Source organism: Perca fluviatilis, chromosome 19 (assembly GCF_010015445.1).
Source record: "Perca fluviatilis chromosome 19, GENO_Pfluv_1.0, whole genome shotgun sequence".
NCBI classification, from domain to species: Eukaryota; Metazoa; Chordata; class Actinopteri; order Perciformes; family Percidae; genus Perca; species Perca fluviatilis.
In genome coordinates, this window is record NC_053130.1 from 19,156,042 (window position 1) to 19,180,646 (window position 24,605).

General features: G+C 39.5%; 4 protein-coding genes across 10 annotated transcripts in view; 2 read left to right on the plus strand and 2 right to left on the minus strand.

The window, feature by feature from the left end:
* Positions 1 to 1,666: 1,666 nt before the first annotated feature.
* npy4r (neuropeptide Y receptor Y4) lies at positions 1,667 to 8,895 on the plus strand. Of its 3 annotated transcripts, none has more exons than XM_039784945.1 (4): positions 1,667 to 1,922; positions 3,873 to 3,966; positions 4,105 to 4,236; positions 6,897 to 8,895. In XM_039784945.1, exon 4 carries the CDS (start codon positions 6,943 to 6,945, stop codon positions 8,290 to 8,292), a length of 1,350 nt encoding a protein of 449 aa, XP_039640879.1. In that variant the 5' UTR covers positions 1,667 to 1,922; positions 3,873 to 3,966; positions 4,105 to 4,236; positions 6,897 to 6,942; the 3' UTR covers positions 8,293 to 8,895. The 3 variants fall into 3 exon arrangements, with proteins under 3 accessions (XP_039640879.1, XP_039640880.1, XP_039640878.1); XM_039784944.1 differs by lacking the exon at positions 1,667 to 1,922 and adding an exon at positions 3,216 to 3,456; XM_039784946.1 differs by lacking the exon at positions 3,873 to 3,966 and having other exon boundaries at positions 4,160 to 4,236.
* Positions 1,939 to 2,862, minus strand: LOC120548583 (cold-inducible RNA-binding protein B-like). The gene has a single exon (XM_039784948.1). The coding sequence runs from the start codon at positions 2,662 to 2,664 to the stop codon at positions 2,119 to 2,121; it is 546 nt and encodes a 181-aa protein (XP_039640882.1). The 5' UTR covers positions 2,665 to 2,862; the 3' UTR covers positions 1,939 to 2,118.
* A 2,115-nt stretch (positions 8,896 to 11,010) lies between the features above and the next one.
* LOC120548584 (cold-inducible RNA-binding protein B-like) lies at positions 11,011 to 11,868 on the minus strand. Its single transcript, XM_039784950.1, has one exon. It carries the CDS (start codon positions 11,727 to 11,729, stop codon positions 11,223 to 11,225), a length of 507 nt encoding a protein of 168 aa, XP_039640884.1. The 5' UTR covers positions 11,730 to 11,868; the 3' UTR covers positions 11,011 to 11,222.
* A 76-nt stretch (positions 11,869 to 11,944) lies between these two features.
* The window catches only part of mcph1 (microcephalin 1), a 32,020-nt gene continuing 19,359 nt past the window's right edge, over positions 11,945 to 24,605 (plus strand). For all 5 annotated transcript variants that reach the window (XR_005637199.1, XM_039784940.1, XM_039784941.1 and 2 more), the window contains exons 1-13: positions 11,945 to 12,051; positions 13,032 to 13,086; positions 13,181 to 13,272; positions 13,367 to 13,485; positions 13,636 to 13,720; positions 14,839 to 14,950; positions 15,037 to 15,168; positions 15,274 to 15,354; positions 16,249 to 17,358; positions 18,349 to 18,467; positions 21,536 to 21,573; positions 21,728 to 21,890; positions 21,985 to 22,062. Coding sequence is in view for 4 of the 5 variants with exons in the window: in XM_039784940.1 (XP_039640874.1) it covers positions 13,053 to 13,086; positions 13,181 to 13,272; positions 13,367 to 13,485; positions 13,636 to 13,720; positions 14,839 to 14,950; positions 15,037 to 15,168; positions 15,274 to 15,354; positions 16,249 to 17,358; positions 18,349 to 18,467; positions 21,536 to 21,573; positions 21,728 to 21,890; positions 21,985 to 22,062 (2,163 nt within the window). In the remaining variant the exon portion in view is untranslated. The remainder of the gene's footprint in view (positions 12,052 to 13,031; positions 13,087 to 13,180; positions 13,273 to 13,366; positions 13,486 to 13,635; positions 13,721 to 14,838; positions 14,951 to 15,036; positions 15,169 to 15,273; positions 15,355 to 16,248; positions 17,359 to 18,348; positions 18,468 to 21,535; positions 21,574 to 21,727; positions 21,891 to 21,984; positions 22,063 to 24,605) is intronic.

The following is a 24,605-nucleotide window of genomic DNA, read 5'->3' on the forward strand; positions in this document are numbered from 1 at the left end:
ACTGACAAGATTAAACCTAAAAAAATCCCGCTCCAGCTCTGTTTCTTCTTACCTGCTTTATGTCTCTATAACAGCACTTACAGTTGGTCATTTTCAGCATGTAATTGAATAAATCCACCACTGTGTGACAGCAGAGCTCAGTGCTCAGAAGGGGAAGTCAACTTGGCTGAGCCAATATAAAACAATCAATAGACAAATCACAGAAATTTCATCTTTACTGGAAATGTGTAAAATAAGAGAACATTGAAATAGGCAGTCAGCTTTTTAAGGCTTTTTCAACAAAATGCATAAAAAATATTGTGCAAATCAATGAAGCTTCTCCAGCACCAAGTGTGGTAAATTACATATTTCTATACTGACTATTTCACTTCATCACATTAAATCAGATGTTATTGTAGGCCTACTATAAACAACCACAATCATGACAAATTACTGTACTGTATTACTGCCTACTATTTATTGATGTTGATTAATCTAATTTGATCATTATGAGTAAATTAAAAAAAAGATGATCGAATGTAAGTATTTTTTATTTCCTGAATATTTTGAAATTATATTTAATTGCATTGCCTATGAATTTATGATGGCCTACATCAGAATGTGAGTAGTAGACTATCCTAAAACATAAAATCAAAATCCAGTAGGCACACCTAAAAATGTTATTCTGCTAGCTACGATCCACACCCAACTGGAACCAAAACACCCACGGTATGGTTGAGTGAGTGATAGCGCAGACAGGGTGAAAAGGAATGAGGAGTCTGTAGTTCACATTTATATTGGTATTCTCATCTGTAAAGTGTAGTCACCTCAGTAAGTCTTTAACTGGTTATGCATTGGTTTAACCACAGACGGTTTATAACATGGATGTATCGTGATCAATATAATACACCCATGCTCGAGATGTATGTATGCTTCAGTTTAGAACAACGACTGTGAATACAGTCTATGGTTTAGAAGCAAGACAGCCCAACGGGTAATTTCCTGTATTTGGTCACGTGGGTTTCGCAACTGCGCCACTCTCCCCATAGTCACTGAAGTAAACTGGATCCATGTGTAATGTTACGACCCAAAAATGGCATTTATTAAAGACGGATAAATCAGGATAAAATTAACTTTGTTCGAGACTTCTTTCTGTCTCAGCAACAATCGCAAGATCTATAGAGCATCTAGCAAATAGCCTAGTTATTATTATAAATGGAAGGAACGAACATACCGTTAACATTACTAGCTATGTCATTTAAAGGAAATGTTCATTTTCACTGTCATATCCACCTAGTTCAGATATATAGGCTAAGCAACCTGTTATATTAATATTTAGCCTACGTATTCCAGCACTTTTGCATTACCCTTTAGTTTTAGTGTTTACAATCCTCATAGAGCGGTTTGTTTACATGCGTGTGTGTGTGTATGGCCAGCACCTGTACGAACTCTGCAAAAAGTGCAAAACTGTTCTCGGTTGAGACATTATTTTGGGGGAAACAAAGTTACATTTGTTGATCACTTTAACAAGATACATTTTAACATGCAAATGTTGAGCAGAGCACAGAAGATACATGAACATCCGGCCACTTCGGATGTGTAGTTTCTGAAAGGAATTCACTGTTTTGGTAATTAAATTGCAACACAGAGGAGCCTCAGCTAGACTAAGTTTGTAATAGCAAGGGAATTTAGCATAACATCCCCAAAGTATTTATGGAGTAATTTGTTTTATTTCCTCACTCAGTTTAAAACCTGGCAAGAGACGGAGGGGGAAATAACTAATGAAAAAGGGAAAAAAACGAGCCCCCATCGATGTATCGGTAATGTGGAGAGCCGTTGTTGGGACGTTTAAAACGTTACAGTAATTTACTAATCAGATTACAGATGTCTTTTAGTTAACAATTAAACTACCTTCGAGGAACTAAGATGGCCAATCAAGCAAGGTAAAGAGTCTTGAACTGTAATTTGTAACATAGTTTATTAAGAAATGACCAAAAATCATGGGTACATTTTTAAGATGCTTGAGCTTAGCTAATACAACATAACTACAAAGTCAGCAATAACACGTGGGCATTTGTCTTGAGGAGCGCATCTCTGAAATACAGCCAGTCAAGGAACGATCTTGAATCGAGGAGACGTTTACTCAGCATCATAGTCGTGTTGTTCGCGATATGAAGAGCGGTCACCATATGTAGGCTGACTCCTATTGTCTCTGTATCCGCCACCCCCACTCCTGTACTGGCTGCCGCCGCCGCCACCAAACCTCCCCTCATTACTGAAGCTCCTGTCGCCGTAGCTTCTGTCACTCCTATCTCCGTAACTCCTGTCACCATAACTCCTGTCTCCGTAGTATCCTCCGCCTCCTCTCCCACGCCCGCCAAATCCACCTCGTCCTCTTGGGCCCGATCCTCCGCCTCCTCTGGATCGTCCACCGCCCTTTCCTGCTTCATCCACCCGAATCGGCCGACCATCCAGAGTCTTTCCGTTCATTCCTTCCAGTGCATCTTTAGCATCTTCTGGATTGGCGTATTTCACAAAACCAAAACCGCGAGATTTCCCCGAGTCTCTGTCCATGATCACATCTACTTTTTCGATGGTTCCATATTTGCCGAAGGCCGCGGCCAGAGATTCCTCGTTGGTATCAAAACTCAGTCCTCCAACGAACAATTTACCCTCGTCAGACATCTTTAGTGTAGCTGTCACTAACAGGAGTGAAGAAGCTGATGGCGAGCCCGTCGACTGAGAGAGAGGGGGGAGGGGGGGAGAGCTTCGCTTCTTCTTTGTGTTTTTTTGGCGGATTGCAAAACCAACTTTAGGTGGAGCTTTGGCTTTGACAGGAACGCTTCACTTCCGCATAGTGTTTTGCCCATCGCTTCTAGGTCGGAAGTGACGTTCACCCAATGATGGTCCTTGTCCCAGAATGCAATGCATCACAAATTGCATACTGTCTACTGTCTATGATTGCACCACGCGCGAACTAAATTGCGCAATTTAAACCCCACTGTCCCATAAAGTAGGCTATGTGCACGGGCACGGCAACTATTAAAACACACTGGTTGATATTTGGTGTGACATTTTCAACTGTGGAGTAGGGTTATAGATCTGGCAATGCAAGACTACAGCACGTTCTGTTAATACATCCATACCAGAGTGATAGAGAAATATCTCTATGGCTCTGATCCAGGGGTGTCGGACTGGGGGGGGGGGAAGGGGACTGAGTATCCAGGGCCCTCATGTGAGAAGGGCCCAAAAAATGCTAGAATTAATAGCTGTGGATGAGGGAGGGGTCCATAGAAAATGCATTTCTACAGGGCCCAGAATTTTGAGCTACGCCCCTGGATCCATGACAGATAACTGATAACTTTTCTACCTCGGACGTATGGTGATTCCTGGGGAAAAAGAGAATTGATCTGGAGTGGATTGAGGATGACTGACAGGCGTCTATACACATTTGCTAAACTTTTTTAGTGACTGAATGTAAGTGTTAATATATTTTTTTTTTTTTCTTCAACTACAGTATGACTTTAGAATGTGTGACCTTTAAGGATAAAGCCGGTGGTATCCTATATTTTCCTCATTGTCAACAAATACCATGAAGAGATAGACATAATAATAATAATAATAATAATAATAATAATAATAATAATAATAATAATAATAATAATAAAGCTTGTTGTCTATATGGCAAAGTGCAAAGGAATTCTGAAATTAAATATATAAATTTGAAGTGAGAAAAAAAAAAATAAACGACCAAAGAAAGACTCCCCTACTTTTAGCCAATTCATAATTTCAATACAAACCCCCGGACGCTTTTCGGAAGACTGTTTTTCTATCATTTTTTCTATTTTTCTTTTCATCTTGATAATCTTTCTTTTTGTCTGATGCAAACACAGTACACATTTCTGAGGACTGTGAGCTGGTTGTTGATAAGGACGCCTGCTCTGCCAAGGTGGTGATGAAGTCAGACAAGACAAACAAACACAGCAGGTGGCATTTTTAGCATTGTAATTGAACAAATTCACCACTGTGTGACAGCAGAGCTCAGTGCTCAGAGGGTCTTTGGCACCCAGAAGGCTCTAACTGCCCAATAATAGGGGTTCTTCCCTCCCTGTTTGTCTCTGACAGAAAACGTTCTGGTGGTTGTGATGTTCAGCTCCTTCTCCAACTCTCATATTTGTAGTTTCACACCTGTTCAGAGCATTGTTTCCTCTGTCATCTTGGCATCACTGAGACACTACACTCCAGCCAACCCACCACGTGAGTGCTCTATTTATTTATTTTTTTCACACAATAACGATCTGTAATGCACAATAATGATCTTTGTCAGCAAAGGTCAGTGTCTTTTATTTTTGTTAATCAGTTATAAGATTAATGCTGTGTTCTTTCACCACTGTCCGTTTGTATAGTGTCCATAGATATGCAAATATACTGCATGTCTCAACTATTGCAAACATGTTTGAATGATACATTGAAACTATAGCAGTACACAAAAGGTATTTCTGAGAATATGCATCCGATTTCAGCAGGGCATCTGGAAAAAACAGAAAACCAGGGAAAAAAATATGTACATGCATTAATGTTGCAATTGCTGTGTGAAAATCCCATCTCATGACATTATTCATAGTAATAGTGTATTGATGTTCCCAGCTGAAAAAAATGAGGTTTGGGTCATCATCTCATGTAGGAGGAAAGAAAATTGATTCTAAATAGTCAAACTGACGGAGTGTGTTGGGTATGTGTGCAAAATGAATTCATACGCGGATTCCAGCAAGTGATAATATTCAGTGGTGGTCTGGTGTGAAGTTGTAATAGGGGGGATTCTTTTTTTTAAAGCACACTATTAACACTATTACAGTAAGCATCTTTTAAGATACACAATTTATATAAATAGATTTCAATCAGTGACTGCACAGAGGTTAATTAAGAGGTTGGGCTTTCTCTTTGAATCTCTGTCAAGCACATATATGCAAGCTTTCTGCTTGTGATTTCCATTTTCAAACTTGCTTATTTATACTACAACTGTCTAATTAATTACAAACAAATCCTCTTGTCACGCCCTCTAGGATTGCTCATACCTTCAGACCTTTTAAATTCTAGTCGAACTCATGAAGTTTCCAAACCTGAAAAATCTAATTTACTATGAATAACAAGGAAACATGTATTAATACAATGATGCAGTCATAAAGAGTACCATCTTAACATGGCATGGTATTGCTACAGAGAATCTTTGGCAGATAATGAAGAGTGAAATTGTCATGCAGTGTGACAAAATGTTTTATCGGAAGCTACTACAGAAGACCTTTTAGAAAAACATTGATGACCATGTTGGTTAAGTCTGGTTCAAGGGAAATGACAGTCACCCAGTGCCTCATTTCCCTGTCAGAGAGCACTATTCTCAGAGATGGAGGACACTTTGCTGAGGCAGAAAAAAAGAATATGATGGACCGAAGGGTGTCAGGTCACAGTGTTCCTTATCCTGCAGAGATTTTTCTCTAGAAAGGGGATGATCATAATGACACACCTACTTGCTGGATGTTCATCCTACAGTGTCACATCGTTGCAACATGACAGGACCATATTTGATATTTGCCTATTTGGGAAATTTAACCGTTTTCTCCTGCTGGTGTCTATGGATCCTCCATTCTGGTACAGCTGCATGTTAACAGCTGTTTGTTACAGCTGTTGGTTACATCTGGTTACTGGTTACATTGCACTTGCCTTTCATCACTGAACAAAGGATGATCAATGCTGTATCACCCTGCCTGCAGCTCACTCAACACACTGACAGAGTAGGTTAGTAATGATGCAGTGTGAAGTGACTGATAGCGAAGTGTGTGTGCCGTTAATGGAAAATGACAGGCTCATTTTCTTTGCGATGCTGGTTTTCACAGCACATGGCAGAGGTTTTAGGGGAGAGAGCTAGAATCCATTTTTAGGATTCTGACAATGTCATACCCTTTCACTTTGGCATACTAAAAAAATCATTGTTGCTTGACAAATAGAAGCCTCTGTGCAAATGTATGCATATTAATTTTATTGTCATTAAGCTATTATGTTCAGTCTTGAAACCAGACTGGAGGGTTCATTTGTGGGAGGAGAACTGGAAAGTCTTAAGATGGATAAAGAATAAGAGAAAAAGAGTGATTGTTAAGCCCAAGAACTGAAACTACTCTGTGCAACTGCAGTATTGCTAAGTATCACATTTTGCATATTATAAACTGTGTAAACGGTTTAAAATGTCTTATATACCTCATTATGGTGTGTAATGTTCTGTAAGTGTATTTTGTGGACAATCAACACAAAATTAGAGTAACTACAAGTAAACTTTACATCTTCCTTGAGGCTGTACTGTGTTTAGCAGGTTTAGCCTTAAACACAAAGTACAGGTGAGGGCTGATGAGAAAGTCATTAGTTTTACCTTATTTGGTTATGAACCAAAGTATTGGACATTTAATTAAAATGTTGACCTCATGATAGCACTAAAGCCACAGAAGTCAAAGGCTCACCAAAGTCATAACAATTCATCCTCTGGGAACCATGAATAACTAATAAAATAAAATTTCATGGCTATCCATTAAACAGCTGTTGAGTCAAACTGACATTGTCATCCGAACAGACATGCCACTAGCATGGCTAAAGATAGAACATAAGGGCATGTTTTAATGACAATGCTTAAACACAATCTCACAGTGAAGTCACACATCTTTCCTACGCTTTATTTCTCCTCAGCCACAGGATGGAATAGGATAGGATGTTTGATAGGAAAAAAAAGGATCTTGCCTTTCCTTCACTCTCTGCTTCTCTCAGAACAACAGTATCAATTCCACATGAACAGAACCTTTGACTGTAAAAGTAACTACTTTGCAAGTGATTACTGTTTTTTTTCTGTCTACCTCTGTGCTTTCTCTCTGTCTCAGATGCATGTTTGATCCTGGGGACTGATGACATAGAGGTCCTGGTGAGATGTCCTCGAGTAGCAACGAGAGCCAGTCTTCTCCGTCAACGACAGCTCTGCCTCTGCCCTTCAACAGTTCCACCTCTACACATTCCTTACCTTGGGAGGGAAGAACCACTCATGAGTCTGTGCAGGAGTGGTTGGGGAATAAGACCCAACTCCTCTCAGACCTCGCTGTTCTCGGGCATGATGAGCAGTGCCCTATGTCTCCTGTCCTCACAGCGTGTCTAGTTGTGTGGTACAGTGTGACAATGGTGCTGGGGCTGGTGGGGAACATCGGCCTCATCTGCATCATCGCCCGTCGCAGAGAAAAAGTCAATGTCACTGGCATTTTCATCTGCAACCTGTCATTCTCTGACATCGTAGTGTGCATCTTCTGCCTCCCCTTCACTGTCATATACACACTAATGGACCATTGGGTGTTTGGGGCGCTGTTATGCCGACTGGTGCCATTCATCCAGTGTGCGTCTGTGACCGTGTCTGCACTGTCTCTGGTGTTCATCGCTCTGGAAAGACATCAGCTCATTATTAACCCCTCTGGGTGGAAACCAACCATTCCTCAGGCCTACGTGGTGGTCGTTCTCATTTGGATTCTGGCCTGCTTCACCTCCTCACCATTCTTGGCCTTTCAGCTACTCACAAGTGAGCCATATACCAATTTGAACCTGCACCAGTCTCCACTTCATCACCAAGCCTCTGCTCAGGCTAATCCCAATGCATCTCCACCTCAACCTATTTCCTACACATACAAAAACTCATCTGCGCTTCCAAATTCATACCGCAACGTCTTTTCTTATGTCCCCACCTCTCCACATATAGAGGTCTGTCTGGAGCACTGGCCATCCCAGCAATACAGGCTCGCTTACACCACATGGCTCCTGCTGTTCCAGTACTGTGGTCCACTATTGCTGGTCCTGCTCTGTTATGTTAGAGTTTTTGTGCGCCTTCGCCACCGCGAAGACATGCTGGACCGCGCCAGGACCCCAGAGAGCCAGCGCATGACCCACATTCGCCGAATCAACATCATGCTGGTCGCCCTCATAACAGCCTTTGCTCTTTGCTGGCTGCCGCTCACCATCTTCAACGCAGTGTCAGACTGGAACCAGGAGGCTCTGCCCATCTGCCACCTAAACCTGCTGTTCTCCCTCTGCCACCTGCTGGCCATGTCCTCCACCTGCATCAACCCCATCATCTACGGCTTCCTCAACTCCAACTTTCATCAGGAGGTGAGAGACGTGCTCCTGCACTGCCGCTGCAGCCTGCTAGAGGAAGAGTGTGAGCGTTTCCCCATGTCCACTGTGCACATGGAGGTGTCTCACACCTCTGTGCCTCTCAACTGCAGGAGCAACTCTGTTTGACTTTGATATGACAACCCTGGAGGATACTGCTGTATTAGGGTATAGTCCCATACACTGTACAGTTGTAGGACTAACTTCTGCTGTTTGTTCTACCTTTTTAATGGCGATTTTGACAGTGGTATAAAGTGCAACATTTTTGTCAGTGGTTTGAAGTTAAAGTGTGCAGTACAATGTTGGTTTATCTTATTCAGCAGCAGCAGTAAGGAGTGTGTTGATTTACAAAAAAAGGAATGTCTCATTTCAAACTAATCTGTTGCTGTGTCCCTATTAAACGCTTCCTACTAATTGTATACAATATTATTCATTACAGTATGCTTTTTTATTTTAACCATTTTATACTAACAGGAACTGATCGAACGTGTGACCTGTTGGACGTCAATTAAACTGTGACTTTAGCGAGCTACTGACCAACCTACGACCATCAAAACCCCAAATGAGGGAATATCTTTAGGAATAATGGTGTTGTTTGAAGCTGTTCTCGAGGCTGGTGGTAGACCAACAAACTGTTAAGAGACTTTCCTATATGTTGGTTTTTGTAGTGCTGCTGTTTTATTTCTGACATTTTATTACTTATTTTGTATTTATGTCATTTTTTGTGATAAATGTGACTTTGAGATAAAATGTAAGTTTATAACATTTAAATTAAAAATTATACATTTGCTTTAGATGAGTTAAATAAATATTGAAATAACGATAAATGTGTTTACTCTTGGCTTTTAACGGATATTAAATTGTGTACCATTTTGGCACAGGGAAGGAGTCTCAAATCTTCCCTGACACTTCAGACCTGTTTACATATAGATTACACACCATTGTCTATCTACCTAATCCAAATGTTCAATTACGACTGTGCATGTATGTAAGAGACTGTAGGACAATGTAGTCATGTAGGCCTATATGTTCCTGGTTTAATAATCAAATTAGTGGGACTACCATATTAGCAAAAAAACAAGATTTTGTCCACCTCAATGCCTTATTTTGTCTGTATCAAACAATATTTATATTTACAAATTGTTCTTTTTTCTGCATGGCAAAAAAAAAGCACAAGGCAAATTAGAATTAATGCTTTCAAAGATTGGATAGTTTGTCTCCCAAAATAATATAGCTATCCAACCTGTAAAGACTGTCAAATGCAAATTGTAAATTGTTTGACTAATCTGAGACAGCCTGTCTGCAAAGACAATGAGATGTCTTTAGAAGTAAGAAAAAATAATAACTTGTATTTGTTAAAGCATGAATTGCATCTGGACACTAACGAATTTGAAAAGGTCACCTGAAATTGTTAGCATGGTAGGTTTTCAACAAGTTCAACTTCAATCCAGGACAGTTATGTCTGTTGGAGCTTGCTCAGTGTTGGTGAGGGAAGCAGTTGAGAGACCCCTACCACACAATAGGCTATACACACACACACCATTTTATGTCCTATTAGCCTTTGATTGACCTAGATAAGTCACTCCAAGCTGCAGGAAAACTTGGGTTTGGACAAAATCCAAACTTAGGTCCACTCATCATACAACTACACATTAGGCCTATAATAGAAATCCTTTCCACCACTTTTGACAGTAAATTAAGTCATTTTTACATAGTAATGTGGTTGTCAAGAGATATAGAAAGAACAGCAATAATAGTTCTTCTAAAGGTTTTCTTTCACTGTCAAGGTTTAAATTAGACTTCTCAGGTGACTACATTCTAGCATTGTGCTCCCTTTTTTTCACAATGTGTTTAATAGGCTTCCTGAAGCCAAACTGACAAAGAAAAAAGTTGATAACAAAGAACATAAAATTCAAAACTGTTCCCGGTAGAGATATTACTTTGGGGAAACAAAGTTACATTTTTGATCACTTAAACAAGATGAGTCCATTTCCAGCACATTCAATGCAGATGCTGAGATCACAGAAGATACCTTGCACACACTGAAGCATGCTGCAATTTGCAACTTCATGAACAGCAGGCCACTGGATGTGTAAGCTCACCAGTCTGAAAGGAATTCCCTATTTATGGGAAATACACACTTAGCTAGACTAAGTTTTTAATAGTAAAAGTAATTAAGCATAAAATTCCCCAAAAGTTTGAGTAATTCCTCACTCAGTTTAGAGGTAGGTCAGACACAGAGGAATGATTTTTATTTCCCCTCTCAGTCTGAGATTACTACGTAAAAATAACTTAATTTACAGTTAAAATTAACTGGGGGGGGGGAAAAATCCTGTATAGCCCTAATGTAGTTTTATGATGTGTGGCCCTCCATTTGAACATTTTCCTGCTTTTGACTCATCTTGATCAAAGACTAATAAGAGAAAAGATTGGTTGTAGCCTATTTTTCATGTTTAACAGCAATGTCGCATATTTAAACCAAAGTTAATCCCATGGGCATGAGCTGAGAGTAGGAGCATCTCGACTGCTTCCCTCAACACTAAAGCAAGCTCCAGCAGACGTTATTGTCCTGGTTTGGGGTTCAACTTGATATTGTTGTTACTATTACAGCATTCATTAGATTTTTATATAATATAAAGCACATATACCACGTGGTTGACCGTGCAGCACGTGGTGATCCTCCATTGTGACAAGGAATCCAAATCAGAATGGAGGATCAACACGTGCTGAACAAATGTCTACGGCCGTTGTTGGAGACGCCACAGTAATCAGATTAAACAGATGCAGTTAACAAACGGCCTTTGATGAATCAAAATGCCAAATCAAGCAATATAATGAGTCTTGAACTGTAATTAGTAACATTGTTTATTGAGGAATGACCAAAAAAATTAAAATAAAAAAATAATCAAGGGTACATTTTTAAGATGCTTGAGCTTAGCTAACGTTAATACAATAGAACTACAAAAACTAAGGTCAGCAATAACACGTGGACATTTTTCTTGAGGAGCGCATCTTTGAAATACGGCCAGTCAAGGAATGATCGTGAATCAGGGAGATTTTTACTCCGCGTAGTCGTGTTGATCACGGTATCCATATCCACCCTGACCCCTATTGTCTCTGGATCCGCCACTCCTGTAGCCGCCGCCTCCGCCGCCGCCGCCGCCACCATATCTCCCCTCATTACTGTAGCCTCGGTCGCTCCTGTCACCGTAACTTCTGTCTCCGTAGTATCCTCCACCTCCTCTCCCACGCCCGCCGTATCCACCTCGTTGTCCTCTCGGGGCCGATCCGAAACCTCCTCCGGAGCGTCCACCACCCTTTCCTGCTTCATCCACCCGAATAGCACGACCATCCAGAGTCTTGCCGTTCATGGCTTCCATTGCATCTTTAGCATCTTCTGAATTCTCGTATTTCACAAAGCCGAAACCGCGAGAATTGCCTGACTCTCTGTCTTTGATCACATCTACTTTTTCGATGGTTCCAAATTTGCCGAAGGCCGCGGCCAGAGACTCCTCGTTGGTATCAAAACTCAGTCCTCCGACGAACAATTTACCCTCGTCAGACATCTTTAGTGTAGCTTTCACTAACAGGAGTAAAATAGCTGATGATGAGCCGGTCGACTGAGAGCGGGAAGAAAGGAGAGCTGCGCTTCTTCTTTGTGTTTTTTTGGCGGACTGCAACACCAACTTTAGGTGGGGCTTTTGTACAAAAACGCTTCACTTCCGCATCGTGGTCCCTTTGCCATCGCTTCTAGGTCGGAAGTGACGTTTGTTACCCATCACCCAATGATGGCCCTTGTCCCAGAATGCATTGCATCACAAACTGCACGCGCGAATTAAACAACTGCAGTTAGGGAACTGCGCAATTTAAATCTCATAGCCACATAAAGTAAGTGCACGGCAATTATTAAAACAGTGGTTGATATCTGTATTCACGGTGTTGTACTGCTAATACTAACTCTTTAGTACGTTAACGTACACATTAACCAATGTTATGTAGTTAACCTTTACAGTCATCGATTCACGTTTACTTGTTACGTAGCTAACTAACGTTAATCTTAGCTAACATTAGGTGGTTTAGCTAGCTAATGTTAACTCTTCACGTTTCAGTCATTTAATTTACAATAGACCACAATACAGAAGTACTTTTTAACAAACTAAATTGAAGTTTGCAAGTTCTTTTCAAGCAAAAGTCGCATAGTACAAAATTAAAAAGTTCAGACAAGCATCATGCATTGACATAAAAACAAAACAATGACCTGTTAGGGCTTTTCTGCACGTTTAAGTTAGTCTATTAACGTTAAGTTATAAGCACATTTACGTTTATAAAATAAATGTTAAGTTGTTTCAATATGTTCATCCCAAAATGAGAAATTGTTATCTATACCAAAACGACGTTTTGAAAATTCCCCAGAAAGGATATTCCATAAAGAATTTTAAAGTGGATATCCTTAACTTTTGGTGCAATAGGACATTTGTAAAATAACTGCTTCTTCATTTTCAGCTTCATCTTTGGAAAAATATTGTAAGAAAAATATTTGGGAAATTTTAGATAAGTGACAAGATGTCTATTTATCAAAAGTTTAGGAAGATGCAGATTTACATTGCATGGATATATAAGTTATAACACATCACACTTATAGATTGTGGAAAGAAGTAATGTGTTTTAATAATGCAGGTAGAGGCAGGTGTTCATACAGACTAGACTTTCAATTTCCAGTACAGTGGCATTACAAGTTGAAAGCAGCACAGCTTTAGATCAGAAGCCTCCATGTCGTGACTGGTAGATTGTCACATTTTATATTCACCCTTCTGAAGTTAAATTACAGCGTCACAAATGCGATGAGTTGCTTGTTTTTCTTTGTGTAGGTGAATCTAAAGAGACTAGTAATGACCACAAGCAACAAGTGTTCAGCTCTTCAAGGTATTGTACATCATCCTAGTTTTACTGCAGTTAATCTAAGCAGAATTTTAGGGCTTATGGTGTACGCTGATGACTGTGTTCAATGTGTCTGCAGATGTTGTTGCCTATGTTGATGTGTGGTCATCAGACAAAACGGCAAACTATTCGAAACCATTCGTTCAGCAGCTGCAGGAAATGGGAGCCCAGGTGAGACCGCAGCACACATAGACACATTTGCACTATATTGTACTGACCATAGATACGTATACTTTGCTAAACCTAAATGCATTTTCTTTTACAGGTATCAAAAACTTTCAGTAAACAAGTCACACATGTAGTCTTTAACAATGGTCACCCGGCTACATGGAGGAATGCCAAGAAAAGTGGTGTGAGGCTCGTCTCTGTTCTCTGGGTAGGCAGGTAAGAATAACACTGAAAGTTGTGTACTTTGTAACTTTAATAATTCTATGATAGGTTTTGATTGTATAGTTACGAAGTGTTACAAGATGTTTTTTTAAATCATTTCTTGAATCTCTTTATGTGGTTTATTCTTGGTGAAATGATGTCCAGATGTTACGATGACGGGGTGTGTGTGGATGAAGACTTGTATCCAGCCTTTAATGATGAAAGCAATCCTTTGTTGAAGAACAAGAAAGTGAGTGGGGACAGATTTACATAAGATGTTAATGTTGGTGTCACAGTTTAAGCTGTCATTGTAAATCAGTGTTGGACCACTGTTAGTCAAGCCATACATTGTGCTGATTTTGGGTTACTGACCGAGGTCTTTTCTTCATACACGATACAATATGTAATGCAATACCTTTATTTGATTCCATCTCTTTTTACACTTCACTGTCATACTAACCCATAGAGAAAAATCCACACAAGTCCTAGAACTAGAACCTCGACGAAATGTAGTGTTTAGATTAATTACGCTACCACTCCCATTTTCATTGATAGTTTGCCCTAAAAGAAGCTAGTGTGAATTTACTGGAACCAGTATGTAGACAAACAGCTTGTGACTATAACCTGTTATAATGGCTTCTTTCAACTAATCATAACCTATTGGGACCCTCTTATGTTAAAATAAATCTTATAGTTTATGTTTCACTGCTCTGATCTGATTGTCATAGTGTTGCATAGACTGAGTGATAAAGCAATTTGTCCATTGCTCAGCTTTTTGAAGCAAAGTGAGAACATGGCCTTTTATTTTAAAGTGCTCATATTATGCTTTTTGGCTTTTTCCCTTTCCTTTATTGTGTTATATATCTTTTTTGTGCACGTTATAGGTTTACAAAGTGAAAAAGCCCAAAGTCCACCCCAAAGGGACTTACCATCTCCAACAGAAAACACTGTTCACAAACTGCTCCAAACAGCTCCGTTGTAGTCCAGCCTTTACTTCTGTGACGAACGTGCATCACTTTGTAACACACGTTATAATGCTCGCCTAGCTACTAGCATGGCACGCCCTCATACTCTGCTTCTGACTAGCTAGCAGTACTTACTGCGCATGTGTGACTCCCAACAAAGATGGAACAGAAGTGAGATGTCTCACTCTGTAGCTAAAACTGAGAGCTCAACACACAGGGTGAAAAGAGGAGCTGCAGCAATGTGCAGTACAACAAATATATGGTGTTTTCTGAAAATTAAACCACATAAACCTGAAAATGAGCATAATATGAGCACTTTAAGTGATTTTGACCTTAAAAGTATTCAAACGTGTAAATATTTACTACCTATTCAAAACTTTTCTTTTGTTTGATTCACGTTAAGCATCGTTGCATGCAGCCAAAAGATTCTCCAGAGAGGACACCTGAAAACGACAGACGCATGAGGAAAAAGTTGGACAAGTTGATGAAAGACCTAGCTCCAAAACAACCCCTGGGTAAGAGATTATTGCACCTTTTAGAAACTTTTAAAAAACATATGTGAAATGACAAACTACATCCTTTGTTTGTTTTTTACCCACAGTTACAGATGTGTCGCCCGTCTTTATTGATGAAGAGAATGGAATCGTCTATAGCCCCGCGTTAAAAAGATCAGATTATATGGCACAGCGTTTGAAAGACATGAAAGAGAAACGGGAAAACCTCTCACTTACAGGTTTGTGCAGCAGCAGTTGTGCAGGCTGATGACCTGACAAGGTCTTAAAAATATTTCAGCACTTTTAAAATAACAGAAATTCACATTTATACCACTGTCTTTCAGCTTCTCAAATGGTTGAATCCTGCTCACCCACTGGGCTGAAGCCTTCTCTTGGGAGCACACCACCCGTCTTCAAATTAATGTGTAAGAAAATGTGGTGTTACTGATCTATGGAAAATTGTATTGTAGTTTTTAGCTTTCCCAACCCCCAAGATCACTTACTACATTTCCAGGGAAATTAAGTGTTGGGGACTTCCTGATACCATAGTTGATTGTGTGTTTAAAGTGGCTACATAATACAGTGTTTTCCCTAGGTTTGTGGAAGACTTAGGTGCACATATTTGACCATTATTATTACCAAACCGTGTCTAAAACATTGGAAAAGCTAGATGAGATAACATTCAAAAAGCTTACAGACAAAATTTGCTAAAGAAGTCCACTGGGAACCAACTACAATCATTAGATCTGAGAAAATTCATTTAGTTACATTAATTTGGCTTAGGTGGTGCCTAAAATGGCTTGGTTTCTGTGCCTAAGCCTTATAATGGTAGGGACAACCTTGCATATGTCTGAATATTTAGAATCTACATTACAAGCATATTTCCAGAGTAGGCTGGTAGGTTAAACAACGAGATGAAGCCAGATGAACCCATGTGTTAAAAACCAAGATAGCACTTGTACTTGGACTTAGTACCTTAACAAGTGCTTCTTGAAGTTGAATCCCTGCTCTTGTGGAGTATATCATCACCATCCTACATATATTTTTGCTCAGTTTCATAAAATGAAAGAAATTACATTAAAACCGCTTTAAAACAATAGTATGACAGCACCAAGCAGCCTTGCCTGTGGTCTCTTTAACTTGCTATACGAGCAGCTGCTCACCAGCCTCTTGTTAAATTTGGTGCTACACAAAAAGTTAAGAACAATTTAAAATGGCATATCCAGCTAAACACACTAGCAAACAAATAAATACAATAAACACAATATGGCTAAATGATGCACAAAACCCTTAATTATTATTATTTTTCCTTAATATAGATGACCAGTCGGATGATGAATCCAGTGCTTCTGTTGCTGCACCTGCTTACTCACCTGATAAGGAAGAAGGGAGAACACAAGTTGATGCTACTGACCATGACCATCTTGACAAACGCCACAGGAAAGGCTCCAAAAAGCCATGGCTCTCACCCTGCCATGATGTTCCAAAAAGGATTTCAAGCTCTGTGAAATTTCCTGACTTAAACAACAAAGAGCACGATGAAGGGAATAGACAAAAAGATTCAATAGGGACCTCAGTCAGAAAAAAGCCAGCAGAGAAACACAAATCTGTAGGTTTATTAGAAAGACCTTGCAAGGATAGGAGATCTGACAACAGCAAAAACTTTCATAAAGAAAAAAGGCGATCACAAATAAAATCATCTAGTCCATCACCTAACAAATCTGAAAAGGGAATGCGAAAAATGAAAGCAGTTAAATCGTTTATAGAGACTAAGACCCAGTTTTGTTCAGAAGCTGCATCTGGTTGCCTCTCGTCACAAGCCAATGCTGCAGTTGAACTGTCAAAAGAAACCGCGGCCCCACTGCAGAAAATACCAAAACGAGCCAGAGCATCCATTTCTGCCTTGGTACGATCTTTCACTCGATCTGGTGACACTAAAAGTGTTGCCTCAGGATCCACTGATGGAGATGATGTGTTTGAGGACTTTTTCTCCCCAGCTAACCATCACCAGACATTACCTTTGTCTAATCGACCCATGAAGAGAGACATTCAGATTCCTTTTGAGTTAGACTCTGTCCCAAAGAAGAGAAAACAAAGGAGGAGTGAAATCATTGTATCTGAAACTAACAGTAAAAAGAAGAGGAAACTGGGAACAAGTCAGCAGTCTGATGCAAGCAGTGAGCCTCAAAGTCATCCACAACAGGATGTTAAAGAATCTCTGCCTGCATTGGAGAGTCCAAGTGGCGATGTAACACTCGTGGTAAAAAGGCAAAGACAAAGCACCTTGCCATTTACAAGCACCAGAACAACTACAAGTGGTACAGCGAAGCAGAGAAGAACATCGGCATCAGTACAACCGACAATGTTCACTAACACAATATCGGTGCTGCAGAAAAACTCTGTCAATGTCCCTTGTCATACCTTGGAAAGTGAGTAGTAAGGCTAGAACATGAAACTATTTTCCTTTTTATTGTCATCATTATGAACTAAAAAAACCAAAAATATTACGGTGAACTTTTACAATGGTGGAGGTTTGTACATTTTTCTGTAATCCCTGGGTCATGTCTGTGGTTTTAAAATGTTTACAACATAATTATTCTTTCACTCATGAAGGTGAGGTTACATATATAAGGCCTTCATATGAATAGTCGTAATAGTCTGAATCAGTTTGTCTTTTGAAGACCTAATTTATAATTTCGAACATAAGTTTGAGAGAGAGAGAGAGACTCTCCTATGCCTCTGCATTTCTTCTGGTTTTCTCCCACAATCCAAAGACAAGTTGTACAAGTGCAAGTTAGGTGAATTGGAAGCTTTATTTGCCCGACGATGTGAATGTGTTTGTCAGTATGTGATAGACTGGCAACATGTCCAGTGTGTGTACTTCGCAACTTGCACAAACATTAAAAAACTTTGATTTTAATATTAGTTCATGTACTAAAAGACCTGCCAATTTGAGCAAAGGAGCTGTTCTCAACATGTTGGTGGTGATGTGGCTGTTTTGATGGCTTGTCAATGGCAGATTGTACGTATTGTACTTTTGAGCTGCTGATGTAGTATAGAATTATTATGTTCACTGATAATATTCTCTCATATATTTGAAGCTGAGTTTATTTAACATTTTATTGAAAATGTGTTTATCTTGAACAATATATAAGACCTGCGAATATTTGAGTCCTTTTAAAATAATGATTAATTTGAATGTATTTAATTTCTAATAAAATGGAGTGAATAGTCTGTTACTTTTTTGTAGTTGTGGTGTGGTAGTAATTAGTTTCAAAATGTTGCAATTTAATGTTACTGCTTGTAGCCAGGTGTAAATTTAGAGATAAACAAACACACACACGCCTCCTGTGTGATAGCTTGAGTGACACCCCCCCCCGCCCACAGTTTTCAATTGTTTTTCTTGTTTTCAAATGTAGGTAGGGGAAATGCACATACAGCTGCAGCTGTTTTAACAGAGATCCCCTCTGAAGGCGAAGAAGAAAATCACAATAAGCAAGTCAGCTTGAGTCTTCAGAACATGGTTAACAAAACAAAGGTAAAAAGACATGATTGTTTTTAATGTTTAGTGTAAATTATGATGATTGAATTTGAAGACTTTTTGCATTGAATCAAAGTTTTCCATAGAAAAAATTTATGTTAATGGTACATTTTTCCAATTGTGTTGTTCTGAGTATTAATTCACCAATGGGAAGCTTACTGCTTCCTTAAGGATACTGCTGTGACATGGGATTGCACATTACATGGTTTTAATTACAAATCTCCCGTTTGCTAATGTATATACATTTGTCCAGCGTTGTGCTTTCATACCAGCTAAATTGCATGTAGTTGACTTAGACACAGTTCTCTGTGTTTGTCATACTTTATTTACTTTATTTATCTTCCAAATCTATTGTAGTTGCAGAATATGTCCTGACATTTATGATTTTCTGTATTATAGGAAGTTCAGGAAGTAAATGAAACATCAGTAGAGTGTGTGCCAGTCCTTTTTATCATCAGCATTAGGATTTCCTCCATAAGGTCTTAAACTTCCATAGCTGTAGGTGTTTGACGCATCTAGTCAAAAGGTTCTGTCTGGTCCTGAGGGTTTCCTGTGTTTTGCCTCTGTGATGGCAGTGTACAACTTCCTTGCTTGTGAAATGCACCTGGGCTCTGTTTTCGTTACGCTGGTAACCTCAACAAGCTGAAAAAAGCCAAACACGATGACGTCATCTCCTCCAGGGATCTGTTATGGGTTGACTTTATTGTAGCCTGATTACAGAGATGGTTGTAGTTGTTCTCTTAGTTCTGCAAAGACCCTGATAATAGATTCATGTTCAAATGTGAGGCAGTATTGGTGAACCCATTCATCCATGATACATTCTTGAAGGTCACACCTGCATAGTTTACCAATCATGGCAAGTGCAGATGGTAATGATACATTTCATGTTGCTTGACTTTGGGTGAATACAGTGCGGTTGTGCAGTTGCCGTTGAGATTGTTATATTCAAAAAAATGTACTTGAAATTTTTATAAATCCTTTTAAGCGTAAGATTCTTTCAATAATTGCCAGTCAGAAAAAGTAGCTTAGACCGTTCGCCAATGTTAACTGACATGAGCTACTATATGTGCCCATGGTATTTTCAGTCAATGTTTATGTTAGGTGCTCTACAGTTGTCAAGTGGAGTACTGTAGCAGTCATCAAGGAGACCTACTCATACAGTGAAGAATTTCTTTAATTTGTGCTGGGAGCGCTTGTCTTCAGAGGCCATGCTGCAGTTCACCCCAGCTCTTTGTCAGAGGCTCATTATGTCCAACTCATTCTTCAATGCCTTTTTTTGTGCCTCTGCCAGAACATGTCCACTGTATAAGATAAGCCAAATTCCCCTTTGAGGAACATTTAGAATAGCTGCTCATGTTTTTAGTTGTTTGACTAAGTTTGAAAGACCTCAAAATGAACAGATTTTCTTGTCGCCTTTTGGCAGTGCTGTAGTATTTGAGGTAGAGCTGGGCAATATATCGATATTATATCGATATTGCGATATGAGACTAGATATCGTCTTAGATTTTGAATATGGCTTAAGTGTTGTCTTTTCTTGGCTTTAAAGGCTGCGTTACAGTAAAGTGATGTCATTTTCTGAACTGACCAGATTGTTGTAACTGTTCTATTATTTCCCTTTACCCGACTTAGACGTTATATCCACATTACTGATGATTATGTATCAAAAATCTCATTGTGTAAATCTTTTGTGAAAGCACCAATAATCAACACTACAATATTGTTGCGGTATCGATATTGAGGTATTTGGTCAAAAATATCGTGATATTTGGTTTTCTCCATATCGCCCAGCCCTAATTAGAGGAAGATATCCCTGTTGTGGATCATTAACAAACTGGAATATCAAAACATTTTCCTTTGAAGAAAACGTCTGTCAGGACAACCGATGAGTAGCAGTCATGGGGTGATGATAACCAACACAGTGACTTCCAAACTTGCTTATCAAGGATCATGTGATGTGTGACTGGTGTTGGAGGGACTGGTGGGCCGTTTTGGCACCACTGTGTGCAGCAGGCCTTAACCCCTGACTTCCAGCTGGCGGACCAGATATCAGAGTGTACCAGGAAAGGGCCCGGTGGTCCTGTTTGTAACTGCTGTTCAGGTGTTTGTGTCGATGATGACTTGCTATCTTGGGGCCAAAGTACGAGGCTGGATGGAACACAGTCATCAGGTTACAAATTTACTGTTCCGTTTCAGTGGCTCTGAATGTTTTTCTCCATTTAATGGCTTTGGTGTTTGATTTTTTTGGTCTCTATGCAACTATATATCTGGCAGGGTTATTGAAAGTCTGTTTTGCTGTTGAATAATGATCCTGTAAACTGTTCAGTGCTGTATCATTCAACAAACCAGCTCATAAACTCGCTCCCAAAAGAAACATACAAGCATTAGACTACATTTCCCAGTGTTTCGAAACATTTTTTATTTATATACTCTATAAATGGACCATTTTCACAGCAGACATTAGTAGGAAAAGCACAGCTGAAATTGATAACCTTAACGATGGCTCAATTCCATCAAGTGTCCCAGTAAGCTGTTTCAGTGAGAGGGAATGCAGCCATCATTAATGGTTTTGAATACACATGTGCTTTTCCTACTATGACATGTCAACATGTCTGCCGTCAAAAATGTCTATTATTGGCTACTTTAAAGTGTAGATTTGTTCCACATAAAGTTCACAGATTTCGCTCCCTTTTTCTGTGATCTTTGCTTCTACATACACAAGCCAGGAAACAAATCAAACCAAATCTGTACTCTATAGTGGCTCCACTTATATGTAATTGTTTGCCAAATATGTGGAAATTGTGACACAATACAATAAGGGGTTCCTTGACCACACTATAAGGCTTAGAATTACTCCACAAAAATAAAATGCATGAAAGCACTGAACACACACAAACATTTATTTTCAATAACATATTGTGTAATGGTTTCATTTGATTTCACTTCTAGCTTTTGTCTAATTGCTTAAAATTACATTAAGTCTACACAGAATTGGTTCATAGAAGTGTCCATGATCGTTTAAGTAAAGAAAGATTTGGTTAAGTTTTCTGTGTTTATCTTTGTTTCAGGCTATGAGAACATTGGTCATGACAAGCATGCCCACTGAGTAAGTAATAAATGTCTTAAAATGTCTTAAGATAAATGTCACCAGCAGCAGATTGCTCCCAACACTTTCAATGCACAGGCGAGAAAGCTGGTAAAAATATGTCTTAATTAAATAATTTGTGTTGGATGTATTCTACTCTACTCGCCTCTTGTAGGAAGCAGCACACATTGGCTCAGGTGGTGACGGCATTGGGTGGTTTTTCAATTGTTGACCGAGTTTGTGAGAGCACAACTCATGTGGTGTCTGGGGGTCAGCGGCGGACTCTCAATATTCTGTTGGGCATAGCTCGTGGCTGCTGGATCCTGTCTTTTGAATGGGTATGTAGTTTGTATGTTTCGAAGCCATTAAATTATATTATTTTAATGATGATGACAAAGTGTTCTATCTTTTATTTTAATTTTTCCTGAGTAGATCCTCTGGTGTCTGGAGCAAAGGCAGTGGATTCCAGAGGAACCGTATGAACTTTCAGACCAATTTCCTGCAGCACAGGTGAGTTCATTACTAGTGTAGTAGTACTAGTAAAAGTGTTAACGACACAACTACTACCAGCATTCAATTTCACTATAAACCTCATTATGTTTTCCATTAGTGCAAACAATCAGATTTTTGTTTTAATGGCCATATCTGACTTTTTCAATGCATTACACTCATTAATATTGATGCCTTTGTCTATATAATCAATTCTAAATGTAACAAAATTAATCTAGAATCCTGTAAATATATGGATTTATTTTTATTTCTAGCTGCCAGTTTAGTCCTGGACAAGTACCAAGCTTAAGTTAGAACTGCACATTAAGGCAACATTGCGTAATATTCATGTTTCTTGCTGTTTGGTGCCCATACAACTTGAGAGTGTAATTTAATCCTATTTGGCAAAGTTAAAGTAGATTTATGGTCGCCGTGGTGTTCCCAGTGTGAGGTGTGCAAGCCAAAAAGTTACGTCATCATGGCTTCCTGGGTACCCAATGAACTTGGGGTTTGGATTTTGGAACAGTTTGGACAGTGTTGGATATGGATATTAAGGTGAATAAAACTAAACGACCACACAATAAAGGTTGAGAGAAAAAAAATGCCAAACACTAAATTTTTCCCTTTCCTTTATTGTGTTATATATCTTTTTTGTGCATGTTATAGGTTTACAAAGTGAAAAAGCCTAAAGTCCACCCCAGAGCCACTTACCATCTCCAACAGAAAACACTGTTCACGAACTGCTCCAAACAGCTCTGTTGTAGTCCAGCCCAGACTGATCTCATGAAGTGGCGTATGTATGACACGCCAATTCGTATGCCATTTTGGCGTGTTATCAAGATGCAAAATCGCTTTTTAGCGTGTTTATCAACGCAATTTGCCCGCCATTGACCTACATTACGAGTAAATTTTCACCGTAGCGAGTAGTATAAAGAGACGTAGGTCCGCAGAAGGAGGGTGGATGGGTAAAACACAGGACTTTCACCCAGGAGAGCCGGGATCGCGTCCCGCGTGTGGTGATTTTCAGCCATTTTTGTTGTTGTTATTGTATTCTAAGCCTTCCCCAATGTTTCTTTCCTAAACCCAACCGTTTATTGTTTTCCTAAGCATGTTTTTACCTCTTTTTTTGTGTTACTAAAGCCTTTCCCTGTGTTCTTTTCCTAAACTCAACCTTTTTTTTTCTTTTTTACACGCGGGTGACGTTCTCGTGATAGTACGTCATGTTCTCGCGATAACACGCAACGTGGTGACGCCACGTGGTGGGTATGTTTACATCTGCTGTATACAGCGTAGACATACACGTAGATAGCTCAAAATGCGTATAGATAACACGCCATTTGGCTTTAGGAAAGTGCTGTGTATGTTTACGCAAAGTTGATGCCATGATGCCATGTTCTCCAGCCTTTACTTCCGTGATGAACGTGCGTCACTTTGTAACACACGTTGTAATGCTCGCCTAGCTGCTAGAGTGGCACGCCCTCATATTCTCCTTCTGACTGGTTAGTAGTCCTTACCTAGCTACTGCGCATGTGCGACTCCCAACAAAGATGGAACAGAAGTGAGATGCTTCACTCTGTAGCTAAAACAGAGAGCTCAAAACTATGGTGTTTTTTGAAAATTAAACCATGTAAACCTATTCTGATATAACCTCTAAATACAATTATGAACCTGAAAATGAGCATAATATGAGCACTTTAAGTTGCTGTGAGCTATAAATTCACCACTTCTAAGCAGAAGGCAGAAAATAACGTCATTTCGGAGCCTGACCGGGCAAAGAGAGCTGTCTTCCTTTGTCTCACTCAGACTAGGTCTTTAACACTAATGACAGTACCACCGGCAAAATACCTATGCTAATTAAATCAATACTTTAATGTTACTTTATAACCGTCGAGCCACTATGCCTGTTTGGAAATTAATATCTCTGCTGAAGTGTTAAATTAAACAACACACCACTGTCTCTGTATTCGGTCCGATTCTGATGGTTGATTAATGCATATTTTTGATGATCGTGGGCCGGATGGGGGGGCACATGGCGCACCGCCATAAGTCCATGAGGCAAATATCTGTAATTACTCCAAATTTTAATTGATATTTTGTGAGTAAAATCTGAATCTGCAATGTAACCAGTAACATTTCTCTGTCAGCTAAATGTATTAGTACAATGTTTTCCTCTGAAGTAGAAGTACATAGGTCAAGCAATCGGCCCGTTCCTTCCCGTTCCATTATAACGTGGTTTGACTGGGAAGACTGGCTGAGCAGGTTCGCCTGTACAACATCTGAATCATTCTTCATGTAAAGACCACAGGAACAGTTAAATGGCCTTAAATATGTGGTAAGCGAGAGCCAATACACTGGGCAAAGAAAAATGCTTTTTGCTGGAGGGTGTGGAAAAACATGAGAACGCTTTGTCAAAGAAAAACAAAATTGTCTCATGGAAAGAGTTTTCATAACTTCGAGAAGCAGACCGTAATTCTGACTTGGAGATCAGCGACAGTAACGTTAATAACTGGAGTACACAAATGCAATGTTTGGTGGTATGTCAGTGTTTATCATGGATGTGTTTA